Genomic DNA, 26,219 nt, shown 5'->3' with positions numbered 1-26,219 from the left:
CCTTCTGTACTGCGGAAAATGCTACTTATCCCTTAAAGGCCAACTTGAAAGCATTACCTCAGTGACACTGGGCTAATCATAATTTAATTGTTTTATACAGTACTGATTTGTATACATTCAAATTACTTGAGTATTGTGACTTGAGTATGTCACATTACTAGCAATAAATGTACAGTTAATAATACCTATCTTCAAGCTCTAAGCATGTATCTACTACAGTGATTTTCAACCGGTGTGCCATAACAGGCACACGGGTGTGCTGCAAGATTTTCATAGCATGGAACACCTGGCTATTTAGTCAGGGACACTGACCTCTTTTCCCACAGATTGTCAAATAAAAGGTGACAACAGACAAAACAATAATAGCCGTCCAGTGTGAATGAACCAAAATTATACCTACTGTTTGTCAGATCGGCACAAAAATGCATTTTTGGTGTGCTGCAGAATTTTAGAAATTAGTTTATGTTATGTGACATGAAAGAGGTTGAAAATTGCTGGTATATTGTATTGTTGCTTAGTAGCAATAATTATGTAGGTAATCCCAGAAGAAGGCACTTGATTTAGATTTATGCATTATTTCACACAGACATTTTGAGCTATGTTCTCAATGGTTCCTAATTCTAGTACCTTTTATTCCAAACCGTAGATCACTTTAAGAAAGGCCACAGTGTTGAATTTCTCCAGACTTTAACTAAATTAGAGACATTTAGAATAGTAGGATATATTCATATTCTTTTGATATATTGAATTTTCACTTGTCAATTTTGGTTACAGTATGTGTTTTCAGGTAGGAAATAAGTGGATATAAATTCTCCTTTTTTTTTTTTTTTACTCCTTTTGTCTTTGAAGCCACAGGAAGCCAGCTTGCTAACTCCCTTATGATATCCGATATTTCCCTGACTAAAAAGACTCTCTTGATGATGATCAGCATTTTCACCAAGACAGAAGTGTGCATTCTTTTTCCTGAAGATACAGAGGTCCCTTAAAAGGGTCCGGAGTCTTCCCTGCAAAACTGCTTCAGTCATATGAACACCTATTAGAGCTACTAGCAGAGAGGGCGAAGGAATACATAAATACATTCTTCCTGCAACAGAAAAAACAAACACATCCAAAAATAGGCAACGAATTTGAACAGCAGCAAGATTAGAGACTCGGAGGGAAAAGTAAATAACTTTTAAAATGAAAATTGTATTTAAAAACAACAGATTATCCTTTAGTTCTCTACTTTGTTTTCCCACTGCTTGAATTTTGTGAAATATACAGAAGCATTTGCATTAATATTTTGAATTTACATTTTTTAAATTAGAAAGGTGGTTGGTTTGTTAGGGGGATCTGTCATAGAGTCTATAAATAGGCACATTTCAATTTATATCAAGTCATAAACCGAAGAGTTACTTTCCTAGGACAATTTCAGGATCTCTTCAGGTGGGAAAGATTTCTGTAATTGAGAAACTACTCAATTTTCAGGCAAGGGGCCCATAACATTCAGGCGACTCCATGCCGGTGTGAACTGTTCCTTTTCTCGCAAGTCTTCATTGATCATGATCTCAGATTCTCCACCAAACTCAATCCAGCTGACCTGCAGGGAATACCGCGCTAATTGCGGACTGCAGGTCCACCACTGGAGGGCGTCTGGACGCTTCCAAACAGCTCTGAAGCGCCTGGAAATCCCGAGTTCCAAGACTGGAAAGCCCAGGACAGAGAACGTGGTATTTGATTATATTGGGTTAATAGGTAAAGGGGAGAACAGGCAAGTTGGGGAGCAAAAACTAAACTGCTCTCTTTTGGGAGATTAGCTTTCTCCCACTGAGGCAGCAAACTCCCTAGAGAGCAAGAAAGAATAATATCACCAAGGCCGAGTCCGCGGAGCCACGCGAGGGCGAGTCTCCAGGGTTTGCAGCCCTGCTACTCCGGGAGCCTGACGAGCTCCCCCGACGCTGGGGACAGGGGCACGCGTCCCGGGGAGGTGCGTCTGCCTCGCAGTCAGGCCGCCGCGCTCCGGTGGCTGTCGGGTCCAAGGTGCTGCAACCTGCTCTACAAGTCCGGGAACGCGAGGCCTTTTCCAGTAAGGGACCTTGTACCCCGACATCTCCAACCTAGGTTTCTTCCCGTACGCACTGGACTCTCAAAGCACTAATCCCTTGCGGGGTGAGAGCGAACCAAACTCGGGTTGAAATGGAAAGTGTGTAAGGTGTTTGTGATGGGCTTCCCTGCCGAATTCGTTTCCTCCCCGCTGAAGGTTCGCACTGAATAGTAATCATTCTACACTGTGATTTTTTTGATTAAAAAAAAATGTTCTCAGAGCACCACTTTAAAGGAAAAAGTCTTGTTTCCTGCTCTTGAACCTTTAAATCCCTGGCAGGAAGAGGGGAGTTGAAAGGCACAGGAGAGATGCTCAGCTGCGCCGGGCAACTGGGTAGGGCGCAGATTCACAGGAACACGTAATCACTGAGGCTTGTGGCCAAGCGGGTCTGTGGGGACTTCTTGTCACCTGAGGGGCCGGAGAGACAGATTTCGGCTCTTCGGCCATCGGATGGGAACCGGTTCCTTTGTAATTGAAACACCCCACTCTCAGGTAAAGGGATGTCAAATCATTCCTCAGCCCAGACGGAATTCAGCATCCAAAGGGTTACGCGCAGCTGCCTGGTTCCGGCGGAGGAGAGGGCGCCTCGGCACTCCCAGTAATTCAATTAGTCAGGTTTCTGGAAGGTGGGGCCAGGGAGGGGGTCGGAGGCGTGAGCAAGGGAGGAGATTAGGAAAACGCCTCTTTCTCAGGGAGCAACCAATCCGGTTGGCATAGAGAGAGAGAAAAAGCCTCGATCTGTAAGCAAACAGCAGGCCGTTCCCTGACTGGCTGCTCCAGACGCCCCCCTCCCAAGTAATCTGCATGGGGGGGTTGCTAACGCGAGCGACCTACACGATTCGGGCCGCCGCGGCAGCAGCACGAGCTGGGCGCGGGCTGGCGGCGCCTCCCCCCACCCCACTCGCTGGATCCCGAGAGCAGACCGGAGCTTGCGCCGCCCGCCTGCCCCGCGCCCTGCATTACGCACCTGCCCCTCCCCGTGCCGCCCACGTCCACATTCACGCGTGCTGCCTCGCACTCTCGTGCGGCTGCTGAGCCGCCGCTGCTGTCGGCTTTACACGCAGGTCATTAACGAGGGGGCGTGCCCGAGGAGATTTTTCCCATAAAGCATTTTTTCTCTTTTTTTTTTCTTTTGCAAAACTGACTTTTACCCCTTTCCACTTCTCGCCAGCCGTTTCAATTCCTCCTGGGCTGCCCGTGCTGCTGCTGCTGCTCTCAAATTTATTTTCCCGCCTGGTAGGGGTTTTAGAATTCGGTTGGTGGTTTCCACCTCTTGTTGCTGCTGTGCCCAAGGAGGGAAAGGGGAACAGCTGCGGGAGGCTCGGAAAGGTTTTCTGATGTAGTCATCGGGGAGGTGCCACTCGCTCTTGCGCTCTTTTTTCCCCCTCTCTCTCCATTTCAAACTGATTGATGCGTCTCTACAAGTTGCTGGGCTTGGGGCCGAACCCGTCGGAGTCGCAGGGACACTTCTGAGAGCTCACGCGGGGCTCCTGGCCTTGCGTCTGGGGGCTCATTCTTGCTCCCGGAAGGCGAGCGGAGACTGACATCAATCAGCCCATCCAGGAGTTGGAGGAATTCATTTGAAAGTGATTGTTCCCCTCCCGCTCTCCAACCGAGCTGTTGGGTTGGCGTCGTCCTGCAGGTTTGGGCATCCCGGCTCCGCCTGGCTGGCTGGTAGGTGACCTCTGCTCTTCATTCACCCCGGTGCACTCACACCCGACCGAGAAAAGCACGCGCGAGAAATCCCTGAGGCCAGCGCTTGCGGTGTCCTCTCTCGCCGCCGCCGCAGTCCGACTCCGCCGGGGGACCTGCTGGAAGATCCGGAGAGCCAAACTTTTTTTTTTTTTTTTTTGGAGGTTTGTGAGACAAGACCGCTCCTCGCCAGCTTAGTTGCCCCTTAACCACTTCCAGGACGCCGGCAGGGCTGGATTTGTGGTTACGGATCCCCACCCTTTTCAGAGCACCGCCCCGAATCTGCAACACCTACGACTCCTCCGAGATTTCTAGGCGCTGTCCGGTTAAAGCACAGAAGAGGCCACAGGCGCGAAGCCCCAGATCTACACGGAGCCCTCCTGCTGTTTCCCACCGGCTGCCAAAGTAACTCGGAGCGAAGCGGGGCACAGTGTGAGGACCCTGGGCGGTGGAGACCTGCGCAGCCCGAGGCGCCAACGCTGAGCCGGGCCGGCGGGCCAGTGTATGTCTCCCCGCGGCCGCGGCGCGCAACTCCCGGTGACTGTGCAGCGCGCGCCGCCGCCTGCCCCAACCCGAGCTGCTGCCGCTCGGCCCGGCACGCACCTCCTTCTCCCCGGGTGACGGGCCTGCCGCCGCCTCCCTAGACAGCGCTTGGCACTCCTTTCCCCGCCCTCGCCGCTGCCACCACACACTCGCTTGCTTCTCTTCATCTTGAAATTTCTTTTTTTCTTCTGAACCCTCCGGTTGGAAGTGCGAGTTTGTATTTAGCCCCTCCGCTCCACTGCCTCTTTTCTTCTCCCTCTCCTCCCCCCACCCCCACAGCTTGTTGTGTGACTCTTTCTTTTCTCATCCCTCTTCATTTTTATTTATTCATATTTATTTGGCTCCTGCTCTCTCGCTCTCTCCTTCCCTCCCTCTCTCCGGATTCCTGCTCTCTCCCCGGAGTCGCGCGTCCGGGGCTCCGCCGCTGGCCAGGCGTGATGTTGCACGTGGAGATGTTGACGCTGATGTTTCTGGTGCTCTGGATGTGTGTGTTCAGCCAGGACCCGGGATCCAAGGCCGTCGCCGACCGCTACGCCGTCTACTGGAACAGCAGCAACCCTAGGTAAGGCAATAGGTGGCCAAGAGCCTGGGCTACTCGGGCCTCGGGGCCCTGCGGAAGGAGCCGCAGCGGCAGCCGAGACCAGCGGGGACCGGCGCGCACCGGCTGCCGGCAGTGGTCACTCTCGGAGCCTACGTCGTCGGGGCGCTGATGGCTTCCGAGGTGTCCGCGGGAAGCGCTCCAGTTGCACCACTCTTTGTTGAGAGGCTGGGCGCCCTAGGGAGTCCCCGGGTTTGCCTAGACCAGCTGCCTCTGCAGACGGCGAGGAGACACAGAAAAGGCGGGAGCCGGGGAGTCAAGACTTTCCCCGCTCACCCGCCCTGGCCGGCTGGCCGGCATCCCGATCCCGGTGCCGAGCTTGGGCACTGGCAGCCCCAGGTGCCTCCCGCCAGGAGCTCCCGCCAGCATCAGGGGTGCGCAGGGACTGCAGGGGGAACCCGCCAAACATCATCAAAGTTGGGTTTTTTTTTCACCCTGTTTTCTTTTTAATTTTTTTTCTTTACTTGGTGCGCTCAGAGAGCGCACAGGCTGGGTGAAGTTTGGGGGTTGGGAAGCGGAAGCTTTAGGTTATTTTCCCCTTTAACTGTGAGGAAATGATTTGGCCCCTGGGTCAGCCTGGGCCTGGCTGCACTTGGCTGTTGAGAAGGTTCTCCCACCTCTTCCACCCCTGGGTGGGCTCAAGGTGCCCGAAAGTTTGATCTATCGTGGGGTTACATCTTGTGTGTGGAGCTGCTGGAGTTGGCTGAGCAGGGAGATGGGAGTCCTCCGTCCGCGGCCTGGCGGTGTGCGGCCCTAGAAGCTCGCGCGGTTACCTGGAACCGTTTTTGCTGCGGCCCCCGAAGCCCGCTGTGTCCGCGGGAGGCTTAGAGGTGGGCGCCCGGGACCGACCTAGCGTGGCTGCTTGGATCGTAGCCACCCGCGGACGTCCCTTGTTCACGGGCCCTGAATGTGGGGTTGGGGTTGGGGTAAGGGTAAGGGTAAGGGGTTGTCCAGAGTGCCGGGCGGACCCCTCCGGATCCAGAACAGCTCTGAGCCCTACTTTCTCCCGGGCCTGTGGACAGCATTCTGCCCCACTGGGCCTAAATTGTTTGCCTCTTTGGGACCCAGGCCAGCTTCCAGCTGTGGGCTGGCCTCGGAGTCCGCCGGGAGGAAAACAGCATGGATTATACCCAAAATCTCTGCTCTTTCCTGGGCTGGAGTGGAAGTTGGTAGGAGAGTGGCGGGAGGCCGAGGGGAGAGTCTATGGTTGTCGCGCACCCAGCTCGCCTGGGGACTGGGGTCTTCGGGGCGCTTCCCGTGCTTCCCACCTCCGGATGGACCTGTCTGCGGCCCTCCCGCTTTCCTGCCTTCTGCGCACCTGAGCGGGATTCCCCACTCGAAGTAAAGTCAGCTCAGGTGGAGACGGGCAGGTTCCACAGGCGGTGCAGCGGTGCCGAACGGAGACAGCGTTCCCTCCGCCCCGCCACCCCGGGAGAGACGGTCACACCCAGGTAGTCCAAGCCCCGATCGCTCGCCTGGCAGAATTGGGCACATCCCTGAAAGTTTGGTTAAATTTTTTTTTTTAAAAAAAGTCTTCTGGAGGTGGGTGGTGGCATGGGAAGCTATTTCTTCTTTGAGTTGCCACTTACCGCTATTAGAAAAGGAGAAAAAGAAGCCCTTCTGCCAGAGGAAATGCCTTTTATTAAAGCTGACAAGACAAATAGAGCAAGCTTTGCAGTTGTGATGGTGTTAAAAGCAAGCCTCATTATGCCCGTTGGTTTTATTCCCCCTTTGGGCTTTATTAGACAGCATATATGAAACGGAATTTATATTTGTAAACTTTAGCGCGTTATTAGAGAAAAGTGAAGTTGGTTAGTTGAATTTGGGACATTTTGCTCCTGGTAGTCTTTCCTAACTCACTCCAAACCTCGCCGTGTGGTCTTTTTCTCAGTAATTTACTTGGATACTTGGGTGTTCCCGTTATCTGGGTTTAAACAGAAAAACCAGCCATACCCCCACTTTACACCGCCTTCTTAACCTGTCGGGCTAGTCTGAGTTAGTTTGAGGATATTCCATTCTAGGTTGTCTCTGTTTTATGCTTTTGATACTGTTGTTTGGTTTCAGATTAGCGCATTGATTTTTGTCACAGGCCATGTTTTCAATAGATACGCCCTGCCTGCAGAACACTGTTCTGCTCCAGGTGCCACAGTGGCTTTGAACCTGCCCAGAGTTAATCTGTAGAATTGTAAAAGACCAAGAGTGTTCTCAAGTCAGTATTCTAACTTGAGGTTTGTGGAAATGCCTTTCTCTTTGATCTTTATCAGCTTGATAATGTTCCAGAGAAAGAATGCTGCACCTCCCCTCTCAAGGTATTCAGCCCCAATTTTAGTATTTTTAGAGGATTATGAATTCATTTATCTTCCTATCTTACTACCCTGAAAACGTAATTTTAAAATAATGTAACTTCAAAAGTAGATACTGGATGGCAGACTTTTCTCTGAAATGTTAGATAAGATGGTACTTTGTTGATTCGTTAAGTCAGTTTGGGTATAGCTTAAAAGGAGCCAAAATTCAAACTAAATAATTTAGAAATAAATACAGTTTCTCACAAAAGACAGTGAAGAACTATTTTAGAGTATTTGCACCAGTTTACTAAATTGTATAAATTCAGTGTCTTATATTTCCTTTTCATGTGTCATCATTACAAAGGTAATCTAGCCGTGCCCTTTGGTTTTACATAAGTCCTATCTTTTAAGATATTGCTAAACTGATAATATAATCAGAAGATGTCAGTCTTTTAGAAAAATAGAAAACTTTAATTGCAACTTAAATAGATTAAAAATTTTTTTTCTGAGAGACTTGAAGTTCAGTGAACACATTAAGCTACTAATGATATTGTGCAAGTGAAATAAATGTTTTAGCTTATACCAGTGAACTTCAGTATAAATTTGTGTTTAAGTAGAGTTAAGAATTACATCTTGATCAGAGCGTTTAAGCATTTTATAGTCATTTGTGTAGTCATGAGTTTATTCACTGCATTGGGTTTCATTACTGGCTCCATAGATACCATAAGCATCCATTGATTTAGGGTCATAGAAGAAAAGATATTAAACTTATTTGCTGTCAGATAGTTTTACTGTTAGAATCTGTCTTCCCAGGTATTCACTTCTTGGAAGTGAATGTTCAATTTTCAAATGCTGAAAACTTTTTAGTTGCCAGTGTTTATTGGGTGGTGGGCCAACCTAATTTTATGTGTTGGGTTGGCACAGGTCTCTGAAATAGCAACTGAAGACTATCACTCTGAATAGAGCATTTGATAACATTTGCCTAAATGCATCTTTGCTGTTTTACAAATGTGAAAAACTGTGTGAGTTTCACTTAAGTAATTAGAGAATAGAATGATCCTTTTAATGTTATGCTGAATTCTGAACCGGCTAAGTAACTTTGAGTAATGAAAATCCAAATCCAGAAGAATACAACTATTTGTCCTTGATTTATTTAAGAATGTAAAAAGCTTTTGAGTAACTTTAAGTAAAAAATAAAACTTTATTTACAAACTCCCTTAGTAGTTACCCTTATAAAGATATACATGACTCAATGTAAAGAACATCCCAGTTAATCTGAAGCATGCTAAACACAGTTTTATGCTTCCAACGAGAATATTCTTTTAAGCACTGTGTACATATGGAAAAAATTCTTGGATTCTTCTGACCAGTTGCCAAAATGATGCCACCATAATTAAAGATGTCTTCTACTGGTTGACATTAATGGGTGGGATAGTGCCCATTACAACCAGCACACTTGAAGAATACTGATTCTCCTCCGTTAGTGCTTTGCTTCTGTTGAGGCTTGAGTATCACCGATTTAAAGAGCTATTCTCGTACAAGAAAACAAACTCTATCATTCGTTGGGGATTTGCTAAATTTTAACCTAATCATATGTTTTCTTTGGACTTTCTCAATTCTTGTAGGGACTTGTAAATTAAATATTTCATGTGAGCGTAGCAGGTAATTGACACCATTTAGTTTTGCTAGCATGTAATCTTGGAGTTGTGAAAGTGATGTGAATTCTAGGTCAGCACTCCCAAGTCTTCTGGCAGCATGGGTCATATGTATGTGGCCAAGTAGAGAGAAGTAATTTTTTCCTAATCATGATCCCTGGGCATTTTTCCTCTTTCAAAAGTTACTTGTTTTATTTTTTTTAAATCTGACCCATCAGTGTCCTGTGCCAGTCTGCCAGCACTGACTGTACCTTCTCCATAGACAAATCAATGAAAGTAATTTGGTTTACCTCTGAGAGTTTATTTTGAAGAAAGGTGGAAAGTTAATTAAGGTTTTTAATATGATATATCATCAAACTTGTAAAGGATTAACTTTGTTTTCAGTGTTTGAAATAATATTGTTATATGTTGGAAACATAAAAAGTTCTTCACATAAAAGGCATTACTTAGACTCTTTAAACTTTATTAACTCTGAGCCTCCATGTATTAGGTTATTTCAGTAGATGTAATGAGATGATTTTATTATTTTGATATTTATTTGTATCAGAATTTATATAAACTCTCAAATAAATATAAAGCTGTTTGACAGAGGTTTATATCTCCTGTTTTTTACACTTATGTAGACCTGAAGTGAATCTTCCTCTTTCCCCCTATTTTTTGGAGAAATTTGTAAAAGAGATGTATGCTTCTCTTTTTTGGACAGTTTTCCATAGACGTTTGAAAAGGGAAGTTAGCTCCTGAGATGTTGGTTTCCGATCTGTTGTATGCCTTACATTGCATATTCAAAATAAGCTGTCCAGAGTGGTCAACCGTCTTTAGGTGAGTGGAGCGTCAATGATACTTGAGGCTCACTTGTTTGTACAGTCTAATTGGGCATTTCCAGTGTGAGACCAAGGTTAGGACACCGCTTGTGATGAAAAGAATCAGAGGGAGCCTTCAGTAGCTTATTACTCCCTGTTAGTTGATGTTAGTGATATTAACTAAACCATTGGTTCACTGAATGGATACCTTGTTACCATGTGTCTTCTGGCTGGTCATCAGTAGCTTCAGAGACTTCCACCTTTGGGTGCTGAGGATCAGTTTTGGAAGGAGTATGTAGCTATTTGGGGGCAAATTAACCTTGTGAATCTTTGCCATTTAATCTTACCAGACTCCTTCTGAACAGAGATTTCATTGCATTTTGTCCACTGGCCTGAGTTCCTGTTGGATAGGGACCTATAAAGATGAACACCTCCTTCTCTCTCCTGTTGCTATATACCACACAAGCTACCAGCTTCATGCTGGGCCAGGAAAATGAATGAATACAATTAGTCCTTCAGGAGTCCTGGTCTTTGGAAGCTTGGGAGAAGTATATGGCAAAACTATGTCCCTTTGACAAAGAGTAAACATTAAAGTATAAAGAGAATGAAACATAAGGAAATGTTATAAACAGAATTTTATATAAGGATAGCATTTGGTGTATTGGCTTATTTAATGTCCCCCCCCCAATATAAATCATTTGCTTAATATCTTTTTAAAAAGAAGACACTCAGCCTTCTTTATTTTCCTGTTTGTTTTGAATAACTTCCAGTATAGCGATGATGATTTGAAAAGCTGTGATATCTTAAGTAGTGAACCCATCTATGTTGATGGATTATAAATGATCAATTTTCTCTTCAGAAGCTGTATACAAACTATTAAAATCGCAGTTCTGTTAGAATGTCCATGTTGAAAAATGAGCCTGTGTGTCCCTAAGTATAGTAAGGAAGGCCCAGGCCACTCCCTCTGGTTACTCAGTCAGGATCAGTCTTCTGAACTGAGAAAAAGCTGCTTTTGGTCCCTTGTGACGGATAACACCTTCATAGTCAGCTATAAAAAACTCAAGAGGAGTGTAAGAAATGAGGTATTAATATTCACTTTTAAGAATGTGCCTTATGATAGTGGTCTTAACTAAACATCAGTAAATTACTGTCTCTTTTAAGGGCCTGATTTATATGATTAGACTTATATTTTCATCTGCTTCTTAAGCTATATCCTGAGCCTTTTGGTAGAAAAGTTTCTTGTGATTAATTTGAACTTCCAGGGTTTCTGAATGGGATATTACTCACTACCAGATCTGTTTCCTCTTAAATTTGTCTGCATTTATGTTTTCAAAATCAAGTCAGTCATAGCCAATGCAGCACAATGACGCAGAAACACTTAGTTTAAAATTAAAAAGTAATAATGCAAGTTTCTCTGTACCATCACTATTATGCATACTTTTCACTGTAAATAAAAAAGTTCCATATATCTTAGTATTCTTGATAATCTATACTCCTTAGTGTACTTTGAAGGATTTACTGTTAACTACTGATACTGCTACACTATTTTCTGAAGTATGTGTGGAATTAAACTCTTGATTGTGTTGGCCTTTGAATATTGTTTTCAAACAGCGAGCGGCAGATTTCAGTAAAAACATTACTTTAAAACAGTGAAAACTTCTAGTTAAAGTCGTCTAGTTGGTGAGAGACGGTAGTATACCACAGTGATGTTTAGCTCAGCTTTCATTCGGGTAGAATTCTATCATTTTCAGTAAGGAAAAATAAACCTTTGTCATCTTTACAAATATCCTTCATACAGTTGACAGGTGACAGCTTGAGGAAAATGTTACTGTCAGGTCTTATTTTCCACTCAGTGAGAAAGAAAAATAGCTTAGAGTGATTAAAAAATCTGTTTAAACATTATTATAAAATGTAGGAAATGTCTTTAAGTTTTATGTACATGTCATAGAATTAATCTTCCATTTGGTTCAGGGAAGGTCAGCAAAGTGAAGTTCAAGGAGTAATTGTCTAACAAGTTAAGTTCCAAATACAGTTGATGTGTTTGTAATAGGATATCACAGGACACTTTTGATGGGATTCTTTAAAAGATATAAGGTATCAGTATTATTTCTATCATTACTTATCAAGTGACCTGAGTTTCATGACTGATGATCATTATTCTGATGTGAAGTGTAAGTGGAAATATTGGTCATGTGATATCTCTGTGTGTATGTGTTGGAAATCAGGTTAATTAGCACATAAATATTAGACCTTTTGAAAAATTTTCTTTGCTATTAATAAGTTAAAATAACTGCACAGTGTAATCTATAGGTTTCTTTCTGGAAGTGCATGAATACGTACTTGGAGATTAGAAAATAGGACTAATTTTTTGTTTCCCGATTTAGGAAAGCTAGGTCTTTGGCTTTCAGTTAAATCCGCGTTTCTGTCTCTCTGTCTCTCTGTCTCTCTGTCTCTCTCTCTCTGTGTCTCTCTCTGTCTCTCTGTCTCTCTTTCTTTCTTTCTTTTTTTTTTATTCCCTAGAAGCAGCCATCTTGTTTTAAGACCCGATTTTATTTCTCTCATGAAAATGGTTCAGCAATGAATATGGACGATAGAACAGGACTGAACCACTTTATAATCATGTTGTCAGGGCTCTGAATTTAAAGCTCTATCTTAAATTACTTGTGAGTTCATTAAAATACTCTCTGCTTGTATTTAGTGGTTAGAAAAGGATGTTTTAACTTAGTAATAGTGTATTTTTAACTCAGGCATATTATATTTTTAAGGTTAAATTTTGGGCTGTACCATGTTTACATATGTAATTTTCTCTTAAAGTTTATAACTTATTGTTAATTTCAATGCAGTATATTAGTAAACTCTATTATCATCCTCCATCCTGATTTCCTTCTTCTGACAGTATGAAGTACTCTTTTTTGTTTGTTGATTGATACATTTTTGTTTACATATTGCTCAGCGGTACCAAGGATCTTTCTTTGGTGAGAGGGGTCTCCATAAATCTGTGAGCACTTCTACAGATGTGCACTCGGGTGCTTTAAGAAGCGTTACCTAAAGTCAGAACCTCTTTGTCTCTCAAATATAGGCTCTCACTATCTCATTACTAAATCGCTCCTGTGAATTCTTACAAAAATTCCTTTGGAAGTAAATTCACATTTGTAATTAAAATTTATAAGAGTATATCAACTGAGTCTGCTATATTTTCCACCATATTTTGCATTTTTGGATGCATTTGGAAGAACATGTGGCCTAGTAAACTTTACCCAAAATTTATACTACACTTCTTGCTACTGCGTCTGTTTGACGATGTTTGGGAACATTATTCGCATGTACTGCAGTAAAAACAGAACTTCCTTAAGATTAATTTCAAACTAACCTGACTCAGTCTGATTGAACTGGGCTCAGATTGGATACTACTTACATCACAGATTGTCCAGTTCATTAGAAGTAGGGTTTTTCTGTGGCTGTAGAGACAGTGTGAAGGCAATGAATGAAATGCATGTTTTAAGAATGAATATATGTGCACCCCATGGAATCCTTATTAAAGTCCAGGTATGAGTTGGCAATTTTTGTACCAAATAGCTTACCTCTGGTACCCATCACCCATTTTTCGTTGACTTTCTGGAGAAAACTAAAATAACTGAGTACTCAAAGTGACCTTTTGTTTTAAATGAACTAACAAATACTTTTTTTTTTTGCTGCTTCTAAGCTGTCAGCGTGCCTATTCTAAGTTTTATTAGTGACTTATTTATATATGTAGAAACTTTAGTTAACAATTAACTCTTGCCTCTTACTTTGAAAATACATATTATAAAAATAAATGAAAGTATTTTCTCACTAAAAATGCAGTTTCGTGGTTGGAATAAAATCAACTCATGGCGTATTTTGGTTGGATAACCATATTTGGTTGGCATATTATAGGGCAAATTGTTATCTAGATTTTGAAGGTGGTGATCATGCTGTCTGATGTTCCGTGTCCCAAAGGCCCCAGTGGGGAATATGACTTTGTCATAGTCACCGAACTTCAATAATGTGTAGAGGACTTAGCCTCTTGGTTAAGTTTTTATGGTATTTAATGGTATGGAGACAAGTGGAAATGGGAAAATAATTCTAAATATGGGGAAATGTTCCTTTGTGTTTAACAATTAGGTTAAGCAAAGTGGGAGCAAATGAGCCCAGTTCCCCTTTTATTGTTTCAGGGCAAGAAAAAAGGCAGACAGATGTCGGAATGCGGGAGCTGTGACCTCTGCCCCACACAGCATGGCCGCTGCCTCGCTGCCCAGGCACGCAAGTGTCCTGAGCCACCATCATAGCAGGGTGCTTTTTTGAAGTGACTGACACTTTGAGATGGAGAACCCGAGATTGATTCTGTAGTCATTTGTAGTTCTCCCAAGTATCAGACTCTTTAGCTTCAACTTTAAGTTCCTCACCTCACCTTCTATGAGAACGGTTCCCTTTTTGATAAGACAGAGCTTTCATGGCTTCTTGGTGGGTTCTGTGGCCCTGTGGTCACTGTCAGAGTGTCAGTCTTTGCCTCCCATCAGGTCCTTCCCTGGCTTGGGATAAAGGGAGAGGGTCAGATGTATGGTTCTGCCGCACCAAAGCGTTTAGCTTTATTAAGCGAATAATAAATCTGTATACTTTTTTATGAAAGGCAGATGAAAGTCCTTTTCTTTTAGTCTCTCCCCTGCAGTCTCACCAGTAACCCCTGAGTTCAGACAGATCATTAATGTTTTAGATACTGTGGCATTCAGTGTTTTCTTCGTATATCTATTTACCGTTCCTGCTTCAGTAAACTTTTATGCTGGTTTTGGTGGTTTTCTGGCGGGGCTCCATTTATTAAAATTTAGTGACCCAGCAGTAAGAGGGTGCAGTTCAAATCCTGGTGCCTCTGACAGAGGTTTGTGTCAAACTAGGGAAAATAGTAGGGAAAGGAGAGCTGCCAAAACATGTCTCCCAATTACTGATTAGTCAGGGGAGAAGGGACCTTCGTGACAGATTTGGGGTCCACCATGACGGCACCTCGGGGGAGGCTGAACTTTAGATACTGCGTGAAGCAAATTAAAGCAAGCCTCCAGGGATGTAGCACCCAGACGCTTGATATCACAAGTACTATTTTTTTTAAAGTCTGTGAAAAGCAAAACAAAAAACCCTGCATTTTTGTATTCTTCATGGATAGTATTAAAGCCTAAAGCTGTTGTAAGGAGTATTTCCCTAGTTAATAAAGAATGGCTTTGTTCTTATTACCAGTGGAATGTAGATACGATAGTATCCTTGGTTTTAGTGTCATTGTGACCTTGTATACATACTGTTGTTGCTGATAGAGTGTCAGGGAACCGTTTTTTCTGTCATATGCCTGTTATCAATTATTTTGAGCATTACTGTAATTAAAGAGCAGAACTTTTTCCTCCACTGCAAATACACGTTTTTTGCTGTCCCAGAGGCTCCAGTCCCTTCTGGAACTGTTCACACTATGGTTGCTGGATCCATAATTAAATGCCTCTTGTTAGTGTATTTTTTTCCATAGTATTTACAACATAAGAAGAAAAGGGTCTTGTATGGAACTATAGCTGTCAGGGGAACAATGAAGACTAATTACACACTCTGCCATCACCATTGTCAACTGTACTCTTGGGAAAACAACAGGACAGAGTGTTAGTGTCGGGGTGTGGGTGTATGTATACAGGAAAGTATGTGTGTGTGTGTGTGTAATACACATACACCAGATGTAGCTGACATATCTCATGGCTTAGCTTTAAACTCTGGGTTCCCTGAAGAAAAAAATTATATATATAAATGACAATCTAATTCTGTTAATTAAAAGGAAATGATCCTTTATTGGGGAAGGAGGGGCTCCTTGCTTTAGTATCCTGTGTAATGTGGACTGAAAGAATCAGCAACATTTGTGACTCTGAATATCTCACTATTTTGAGTAGTATTTTGGAATGGTCTTGTCATTGACACGTCTGTGCTATTAACGTATCTGATATGTCTTATAATTATCACTTATAAATAATTTCTTTACATAGCTCTAGATTTTTGTGTTGCTATCGGCTATCCGAGGGCTAATCGTTATTTCATTTATTGCAAAGAGCTCTCTATCGCTCTTTCTCGTGTGATGTCTTTGGCTACTTCACTGTCTTTGGGTCTGTCTACCAGCAGGTGGATGTCAGAAAGAAAACTAAAAAATTACTTTTTTCTGAAGCTTATGGGAGCTTTGATAAGAAAAGACTGGGAGGCCACTGAATAACATGAGATTTTTGAATCAATTTTGTATTTCAGTCATCCATGCCATCCCTGTTCTCTGGTATAACATATAATGTTTACATTTTGATTCCTTGGGTGAATTTTTTTTACTGTATTTAAAATCAAAGTCAAATAGGTGCTTTTAGGAATTACATGTTGATTTTAACTTATTTTTCCAACGTTTTCACATTAAAGGAATAGTATAGCAAATATCCCTAAGTAATTGTATATTCTGACCTTGAGTCTCTAAGAGTTGTAGTTGATAAAATACTTTTTAAGTGATGGGTATAAACAGTGGGAGTTACACGGCAGAGTCAGAGATGAATAAGAGATCATCTGTGCCCATAAGGAACTTGCGGTTTTGTGCAGATACAATTGTGAACACGCAATTACAGCTCAAAGTAGAAAATACCGTGTAAGAAATATTCACGTGTAAATTTACTCAGCAAAGAATTGTCAAGTGTCCACGTGGGCCAGGTATTGTTCTTGGTGCTGGAGAGGTCACAGTGAGCATCCCTGAGTTCACACAGACCTACATCCATGCCATCATGAAGCATCACGAAGCATTCCGTTGGCAGTTTCTAGATCACTGCTTCTCACACTCCCAGCTGACACAAATCCTTTGCGGGTGAGCCTTGTTGAAATACATATTTTAATTCAGCAGCTGTGGGGCTGGGCCCTAAACCTTCTGCATTTCTAACTAGCTCCCACGTGATCCGGATGCACCAGGGCCCCTGAACCGTAGTGTGAGCAGCAAGGTTCTAGATAAGCCACAGGGAGGGATTATTGCTGGATCCTTATCAAGGACTCCTGGTTGTATTTGCTCTCCAGTTTCTAGATTGGCTTCATATTTGCATGATGAAAGTTAATTGTCTTAAGGACTGGAAGTCTTCTTTCTAGCCACTTTTGCCCAAATCTCAGACAAATAAAATAGATTTTTACATTCAGGATTATGCACCATTAAAAATACACCACTTGTAAGTTAAGGAGGATCCTGTCATAAAAGTCCAAAGATATTTATTTGCAAACCCTCCCTGGGTGTACTTTATGTTGCAATGCCAGAATTAAAAACCTCAGACAGATTTTTTTTAACACTTTCAAATTTAAATTCGTGTAGTTAAGCGAACCCCAAATGTTCATTTTACATTCAGCATAGAGGATGACTAACGGTTTCTCCATTCCCCCTGGCCGGGTTTCTTGTGGGTGGCTTTCAGGAGCCTGCGCTTCCAGGGGAGTTATAAATGACTTGGGGGGAAATGTCTTTCTGCTCTTAAATTCTGGGACGCTTGTGTTCGTAGTGAGAAGTCTCTGTTCCTATGGAGTCCAGGAAGTGTAAAGTCTGTAAATATGCTTCTGCTTTTTCACAGCATATGTGTGTGTGTGTGTATAAAACTTTATATATAATTGCTTTTTCAAAATGTTCTGTGATGCTTCTATTAACAAAGAATGGAGCTAGTTCAATTCAGATTAGTCTGCCTGCTGACTTTTTGTGGCTGTTCTTCACTCTGCATGTATAAATACAATATGACTCACCACCTAGGTAAACTTTAAAGGCTGCGAAAGAATCAGTAAGTAGGCTTATTGACCAATATACCTCTATGAAATGGTTATAAAAAGGAAGATCAAACTATACTATAAATCAGCTATATTTTTACCCAAAAGAAGAAACAAGAAAAAGGAAAAGGATGGTGAGTGCTCTTAATTCAAGTATCCTTTTGTTTTCATAACAATTTTTACCAACAGTTGTTCATAGTTAATTATTGACCAGAAACAAATCTTTTAATTTTTAAATCCTTGGTAAATGGATTGAATGAAAACATTGGGCAGGGTGAGTATTAAGGGTAGTAAATTAAGACATCACTGTTTGTTTGTGTTGTGCCGTTTATGTTTATCCTTGATGTGTTGTAAATAAGCATACCGGGCCAGTGACTTTGAGGGGGCAGCCTCAGAGTGTCTAGTGTTACGATTCAGGGAGATACAGAAATGCAAGAAGATTCTGGGACTATGTGTGAACTTACGTGGTTCCTAAAAGAGAACTGTGGTGTGTGCTTAGATGGTTTATCAGATTTTAAAAACTAGGTTCTTTTTATTGATTAAAATGAAGTCATTTGCGTATGTCAGCAATGACTGTTCAAAATGGAGTTGATGCAACTAAAATTTGTGGTCATTGCTGTGTTTAGTTGAAGGAGATGCTTAATAGTTCTAATGATTGTTCCCCCTCCCTTTTTTTAAAGGAGAGAAACACATTGAATGGTTTTTATTTTTAGCTCAAGGTTCTTAACACTAATTTGTCATCAGATTAACTGGTTGTAACCAGGTTTTCGGGTACAGTGATATGTGTATATTTGTAGATTGTTTTGACTGCATGAAGCAAGAGCATTGAGTTCATGTACTTTTTTTGTTTTGAGTTTTTGTAATAGCATCTGGGTGGGATAAAACTTCAGATGGGTTTGGGTGTTGTACCGAGAGTGAGCTATTAACAAGCCTGTGTCAGATTGGATTTTTCAATTGTCTTTGTTAACATTTTCTTGTTATACTTTAGACCTAATTAAATTTTCATTCTAATTGAGTCGCATATAGGCTATTTATAGTGATGGATCGGAGCCTCCATTTCGTCACCATAATAAATAAAAGGCATAATAAAAGCAGTTTGCCCCTCAGACTTGTGAAAACTTAAAGGAAAGGACATCTGACAGGACTTTATGAACTTAGAAAACCATTATGAAAAGAATAGACATTAAGAGGGCCCACCTTTTGTAGTGCATCTCACTTTATGATTCTTTGTGTTCTTATAAGTGAAATAGAAAATACATTCCTACAAAGGAAAACTTATTTTCAAAACATCATGGAAGAGTTGACTTTTTAAAAGATAGACGGAGTTGTATTATTTGGCATTTATGTTGTCCTTGATAGACGTGATTTATGCATTTACATTAGGTTTTCTTTGAAAGGAATTCACATTTTAGGATTTATCTTGTGGTGTCTACAAAAGTAATAATGTGTGAAGAGTGACACTTGAGAGGCAAGTCTGCTAGGACCTTTTTCTCAGGAAGGAATTTTGATCTTTTTTGTAAAGTTGGTCAAGTTTATTTTTAATGTCCTCTCGCCCCCTCTCAGTTTCTCTCTTCTATGTGTTTTCCTCTTTAGACTTCTAAAACGTTAATATTCTGCTTTGGACTTCAGGTATAGTGAGATATCGTCATCTCGAAGGAGAAATTAATGAATACCAACACCCTCTTAGAGAATGCTCATATTTCCCGTGAGGAGTTTATTGAAGCCAGTTGTTTTCTGGGACTGCTCCTTTCTGTCCCTGGGACCCTTGGATTCTTCTGAACACCTTTTAACCTTTTGACACCTCCGTGCTTAAAAAACTCTTGTTATCAACTGCTTTTAAACTTAGTACCTATTAATTATATGCACATTAATGTTAGTAGCACAAACAGGTTATAACAGCATCTAGCTGAGAAGGGAAACGGAATTTGTGAAGGAGCATATTTTAGTGCATTGAAACCTGGGTAACACTTTCCTGTCAGAGGGCTATTTCCCTGTACAATTGTCTGGTGGTTATTCAAAACAGGTTTCACTTCATATGTTTATGGTTATTTTGGAGAATAGCACATGGGCCTGTACCTTGTTTTAAAATTGCAATCATATACTTGCATAATTATTTTATAATGTTGTTTTGCTCCTGCAGGTATAAACCTCACTTATGCCCCCCAGTAGAAGGTACTAATTCATGAGGGAAATTACCAGTGATCCTTATGCGCTGTACCCAGAAATTTAGTGATGGCTGAGGGAAGCACTTAGCCAGCAATAAAAATACTGAGTTCAGCATTAGCAAGACCAAAATTATTTGAAAGAGTACTAGAAACTCCACATCATTGGAGTTTAAAAACTGATTTCCCTTAAAAAAAGTGTTTCAATATTTAGAATTGCTTTGCTCAATGGAATACTAGGCAGACCTTTGTTCTTGTATTATTTAATACAAACGTGGGTTTCTTTCATCCCGTAAATTGGAATTTAAGATTTGTTTAGGGAATGAGCTTGCTATGAATTTATTTCAAGTTTAAAACTTTGTGATTTTTATGTTAGCTGGGTTTGGTGATGTTAGCTAATGAATGGATAGTGGTTACAATCTCCCCCCTGTTTCAGGGTGCCTTTCTTGGCAAAAAGGTAGTCAAGAAGTTTTAAAATTTTGATGACTTAGTTATTGACACTTTGTATTATTAAAAGTATAATTCTATATACTGTCATATTTCATTTTAAAAGTATCAGCTAGAGACTTCATCTCAGCTAGACTGACTCAATATTCTCCTTCCAGGAGAGCATGGTGATTGACCAAACGGAATGTTTAGCAATCCAGTAATTCCTTAAGATGTTGAAATGATTGAGTTGCATTTTAGCTTTTAGCTTTTATTAATATGGTAGATAATGTAGCAAAGGCTGGAGCTCAACATATTCCAGTACATTTGATGAATTTAGACAAATATACGAGAACAGGCCCATCCAAGTATACCTAACCTTTTACCTCAACATTTTGGGAGGCGGGATAATTTGACTTCTCTTCATTTCTCTTTGTGAAATGCCAAATTCTGTCAATGTATTTTATATGTTTAGAATATAGTTAATGATGAGTTGCCTTTTGATACTAGGGTTGGCATAAGCTAGAATTTTAAGTTTAGATAGTTGCACGTCCTCTTCGGTTTCTCTTGCTTTATACTTTTCAGATCATTTGTTTCTGTCTTTATGGAACTACTATAAAATGTGCATGGAATGTATAGTCAGGTCTTTGAGCAAAAAGGACACATCTTACTGATTTGAATGCAATAATGAGCAGTTGGTTACAGCAGACAACTATGAATTTCTTTCCTCAGGAATCTAACGGAAACTTCTAGTAATTTTATATGGCCTTAGTCATTTGAGTACAATGATTTCCCAGTTGTCACTTTAGGTAAGCTTTATGACAGTTGACTTAAAAAAATTAAACCAACTATGCAAATACAAAAATATTTACAGGTAAGTAATTTCATAGATGATTTCTGCATTTATCTTAACAAAAGGCAATGTAGGTCCACAGGAAAACCCCACTTGCTCCTGTGTGGTGTTAGGAACAGCTGTTGGTCCTGCCCATCTCACCTCCCGCCTGCCATCTGGGAGTAAGCCACTTCCACTGTCAGAGAGAGAATGTGACTTTTTTTCAGGTGCTGTCTTCAAAGCCATACAACAGTCTTTGCATTATTGCTGAGAGACCAGACACACAGACTAGTATTGACCATAACACACTCTTAAATTCAGGGTGTTTGGTAATCACAACTTTTAGGACACATTTGAATGGGTCACGTCCGTAAGTCACTGTTTGGAAGTCAGTTGAGGAGTCTGGACTCACTTTCCTGGGGACCCTCACACACTGCTCCAGGCAGAGCTGGCAGGTGTGGTGGCTNTATGGCCTTAGTCATTTGAGTACAATGATTTCCCAGTTGTCACTTTAGGTAAGCTTTATGACAGTTGACTTAAAAAAATTAAACCAACTATGCAAATACAAAAATATTTACAGGTAAGTAATTTCATAGATGATTTCTGCATTTATCTTAACAAAAGGCAATGTAGGTCCACAGGAAAACCCCACTTGCTCCTGTGTGGTGTTAGGAACAGCTGTTGGTCCTGCCCATCTCACCTCCCGCCTGCCATCTGGGAGTAAGCCACTTCCACTGTCAGAGAGAGAATGTGACTTTTTTTCAGGTGCTGTCTTCAAAGCCATACAACAGTCTTTGCATTATTGCTGAGAGACCAGACACACAGACTAGTATTGACCATAACACACTCTTAAATTCAGGGTGTTTGGTCTCAGCAAGTAAGTCACTGTAAGTCACTGTTTGGAAGTCACTGTTTGGAAGTGACACACAGACTAGTATTGACCATAACACACTCTTAAATTCAGGGTGTTTGGTCTCAGCAAGTAAGTCACATGTAAGTCACTGTTTGGAAGTCAGTTGAGGAGTCTGGACTCACTTTCCTGGGGACCCTCACACACTGCTCCAGGCAGAGCTGGCAGATGTGGTGGCCGTGGTGGTTAATGGGGCAGGGGCCAGAGGGGGCCTAGGTCCTGAGGTGTGCAGGGCTCACATTAGGTGGATTCGCACTACCATCTGACATGGAGTTTTAAGACTGCGGAAACGTGTTGCAAAATGATTGGTTTTTCTTCTTATACGTTGCTAATTAGTACTGAAAGTCTAACCTGCTTTGTTGAAGATCTTCCCTTATTTTCTGAGAAAGTTATTTGGACAGTAATCTATTTACTTTATCTCTACACCCCTCTTCTCCCTTGTTAAAATAAAACCTAGAAACCTCTGGGGACTCCCAACTGTCGAGTTCTGCTTGGAAGGAGCTTTAAAACAGTGGCTCCCGACCGAAGTAAATATTGACTGGGTCTGGGGCTGAGGCCGGCTCAAAGCCTCCCATTGTTCCTCCTCAGTCAGCACCAAAGAGCCGGCTCAAGTATGCATGTGTTAGGGGAAGGGAGGCCGCGGAGGGCAGTGCACAGGGCCCACAGCTGAACTCATAAATGTGCCACGAAGAGGAAAGGGAAGCCGGCTACAAAGCCGGCGGGGACTTATTCTGGGTTACAGGGAATTGGGGAGATGACATGCAAAATCACCGTCCACCCTGTCTGTTGCAGAGAAGTTTAAGGTACATGGAGCTGTCTTGGTGGGTCCAGCTTGTCTCGGACGGAAACCTCTGTGACAGCGATGCCGTCTTCTCCAGGACGAAGGAGATGTGGCATTTGGGCTGGCGTGAAAGACGGGGTGAACCTAGATGCCAGCAGGAACATTTTTCCTCCCTGCTACCTGTGCTGAGGCCCCGCCAGCCTTTCCTCCCCCGGCTGTCACGTTGGATTACACACTCTCTTGGGTGCGCTAAGTGCCTCTGCATCCCCGGGGTGTCAGATGGGCGAGGAAGAACCATATGCTGACTAAAGGAAATTTCTGAAGTTCTGAAGAGGAGATGTGCTCATTATGTGAAAAATTAAAGCAAAAAATTATTTTAAAAATTAAATCATTTAAATATGGAACAGATTCCCTTGTTTAAAGTTCAGTACTTTGAGCAAAAGCTGGCTGTATTTTTGCCATTCAACTGAAGAACCAAAACAAACAGCTGGCTGACTTACATTTTAGTAAACCACCCCAGTACATTTACTAACTGGAAAAGCAAACATCCCTAAAAAGAAAGTCTCATGTGTCCTGACTGCAAAGTGATTTTTAATAAATAGTAAAAGGAATAGCGTATTTGGATTGTTATTCATTTTAACTGATAGCGCAAGCATTGCTTCATCTTAAATGCTGGGTCTTCTGTGATATTTGATGGGAACACGTCTGTGCTAAAGACCACATGTAAGCAAATACCAAGACAATTAGAAAACTCATTAATTGTCAGGGCAGTGATCAAAATGTTCTGCTTCACTCAGGCCACTCATAAAGAACAACAAACAAATAATGTCGCAGGAGAGCGGGGAAGGCTGTGGACTGAGAGAGGGCACATCTGCTCAAGGGTATCAGGAATTCCTCCCTGGAAGAGGAATAATTTAGTCTAGACCTTGAATGATGTGATTTTAATCAGAGAGGGAGAGAAGTAGAAGAACTACAGGGATCCATAGCCACAGGAATAAAGATCTGCTGGCTGTGACCTTGTAGATGGACTTGGGGGGTACACAGAAAGTAGTTAATTCGGAGTGAGGGGGTTCTCCAGTGCAAGTACCAGAAGCACAGGCCCGTTATCCATGTTGTGGGGTGTCACTGTGAGACTCCATGTCTGGCATCAAGGGGGACGGTCTCCCTTGTGATGGATTATCCTTTGTGATGAATGAGGTAACGGGCTTCTCCTATGTGTTATAATTGTTCCGTACTGTTGTGTATCTCAGCCATTCTGTAACTGCTGTGTAAATAGACTGAATACTAGAAAATGTTGAAGGTGTTCACATTAGGTTTGGTTATATAAGTGGTTAGGTTGTCGTAAAACTTAGGGTGACTAATATTTCCAGAAGGAAGCTGGGGGTGCTCTATTATATTTGAATTGCTTCACTGATTTATGGATTGAGGGCTTGTTATCAAACTTCTCTCAAGCTGCACCCCTCCAAACACTGTTCAGAAAAATCGTTAGTAGACAATTACTATGTAAAATAGAAAAAGAAGCGCAAAGCCCACCCAACAAACACCAGGCTGCACTGGGGAGAAGCTGGCATGTGGGTTGCAGCCCACCTCTTTTCCCAAGCCGGCAGCGCTGTGACAAGCCCTTCAGGCTTTTTGAGTCAAACATTTTCAAAACCCTCAACTAAATAAAGTCTTGGGGTTTACTCAGAGGTGAGTAGGAGCGGTTTGCTTTTGCTTTAATAGGCCATGGAAGTGCTTGCATGCCCCTCCCCAAAATGGAGGCATTCCTGGATAGTCCATTTATTGAGCATTTATCATATACCATGCACAGTGTGACAGCTTTTAGGGGGGAAATACTCTGATGATCCTTGTTCTGCAGGTAAGAAAACATAGTTTTGCTCTGGCAGTGTAGCTCAGTGGATTGCGCATGGGCTGTGAACCAAAGGGTCGCTGGTTGATTCCCAGTCAGGGCACATGCCTGGGTTATGGGCCAGGTCCCCAGTGGGAGCCATGTGAGAGGCAGCCACATATTGATATTTCTCTCCCTCTCTCCTTCCCTTCCCCTCTTTTTGAAAATAAAATCTTCAAAAAAGAGAAAATTTAAGAAAAAGAAAACTGAGTTTTATTTGAACTTGGCTGGGAAGTGGCCCTTAAGCACTTAGCTGGCCTGCATGGAATGACACACTTTGCCTCAGAGAACTCAGTGAAATGTTGGCAGGTGACCTTGGAGCAGAATTTCCGAGGATGCCAGCGGAGGAGAATGAGACCCTGTGCTAATGCGAAAAGAAGGTTAAAACTGCACACTTACATTCCTTCTTGTTGAGCATTTAATGGACTGAGCAGGTAGTAAGCCACAACTGTTGCGCCCTCAGCAGGTAATTAGTACAACCAGAGGCTACATGTTTTGTAGACTTGTTCTTTTTAGCTAGTTGCGAGGCCACATGTCTATACAGTGTGGGCTGAATATGAAGAATAGTCTGACTGCTCGGGAATTCTCAGGCCACTTGGCTGCTCTCCTCTGCATTCAGGTGAGCTCCATCCTGAGGGCTGACCAAGGCAAAAACTATTTTTGAAAAATATCAGAAGAAATTCTGAATGTTCTTTAAATAAAAGTTTCAGAGTTTTAAAATCATATGGTCAGAAAATATCCCCCCTGTATTTAATCTAAATTCCTGCACTTCCAGTCATTTTTGGCTTGCGTAATAACAATATAGGTTTACTTCCATTTGAAATGCTGCTTTTGCCTAGTCCAAAGTAAACGCATTCTGAGCAAGAAAGAAGTGTATTTCAAGCTATAGGGAACAGTATGTGAGTGCTTGAATGGACTCTGTTCTTTTGTGTCCCGAATCCAATCCCCCCACTTCCCTTCTTGTTTCTTCCTTCATCACAGGAGTTTGGCTCTGTAGCCTAACAGCCAGTAAATTTTTCCCGGTTAGTTTCGAAGACAAAAGACTCCTGATATGATGTAGATGGATCAGGTTCCCAGCTAATCTCCAGGGAGACAACTGGAGGGGGAAGAAAGACTTTTGGCACCTTATTAATTATGGACATCTGCTTTGCCAGACTAACCAAGGTCTTTTAGTTGGAAGGTGTGCCTGGCCACGTTAGATGATTCATCCTTCACACACTGCCCTTTGTGCCTGTGCAGCAGAAGTTGTCGTCCCGCCCCCTGATTCAGTCGTTTCTATAAATAATGTCGGTACGCGGATCACCCCATACGTGGTGTGTGCCAACTGTGCCCTGGTGCGTGCTCCCATTAGCTAGATTATAAGATTCTTGAGGTCAGGGATTGTGGTTTACATTCAGAAACACGAGACACAGGGCTAGCTCATGATGGTTAGGGGTCTGAAATTCCGGGTACAGCTCTCAGCTCCTCCATTAACTGCACGCTGTGGACCTGGACAAGTTTCTTAACCTTTCCCTGATCCATCTTCCTCATCCAAAAATGAGAATGATAGTGTGCCTATCTGATAGAGTTACTGTGATGGTTAAATGATGTGTTATTTTAGAAAAATGTATGGCACATAATATGTGGGTAGTATCAGGTTGGCCACAAAGTTCATTTAGTTTTTCTGTGTCGTGCTTGGTTGTCTTTAATTTCTTTTGAAACAATTTTGTTAGATTGCATTGTGACAGCTGTTCTATCAATGTACATTTAAAAAAACATCACAATTGGCCC

The 26,219-nt window shown here is 42.2% G+C and overlaps 1 protein-coding gene across 2 annotated transcripts in view; it reads left to right on the top strand.

Moving 5' to 3' along the window:
- The first annotated feature begins 4,642 nt into the window (after window positions 1-4,642).
- Window positions 4,643-26,219, top strand: part of EFNA5 (ephrin A5) — a 275,762-nt gene continuing 254,185 nt past the window's right edge. For both annotated transcript variants that reach the window (XM_037032158.1, XM_037032157.1), the window contains exon 1: window positions 4,643-4,880. In XM_037032158.1, the coding sequence (XP_036888053.1) occupies window positions 4,756-4,880 (125 nt within the window). In that variant the 5' untranslated portion in view covers window positions 4,643-4,755. The remainder of the gene's footprint in view (window positions 4,881-26,219) is intronic.

This window comes from Sturnira hondurensis, unplaced genomic scaffold (genome assembly GCF_014824575.4).
Source record: "Sturnira hondurensis isolate 20B ecotype Veracruz unplaced genomic scaffold, ASM1482457v3 Scaffold0021354, whole genome shotgun sequence".
NCBI classification, from domain to species: Eukaryota; Metazoa; Chordata; class Mammalia; order Chiroptera; family Phyllostomidae; genus Sturnira; species Sturnira hondurensis.
This window is presented reverse-complemented; position numbering and strand designations above follow the sequence as displayed.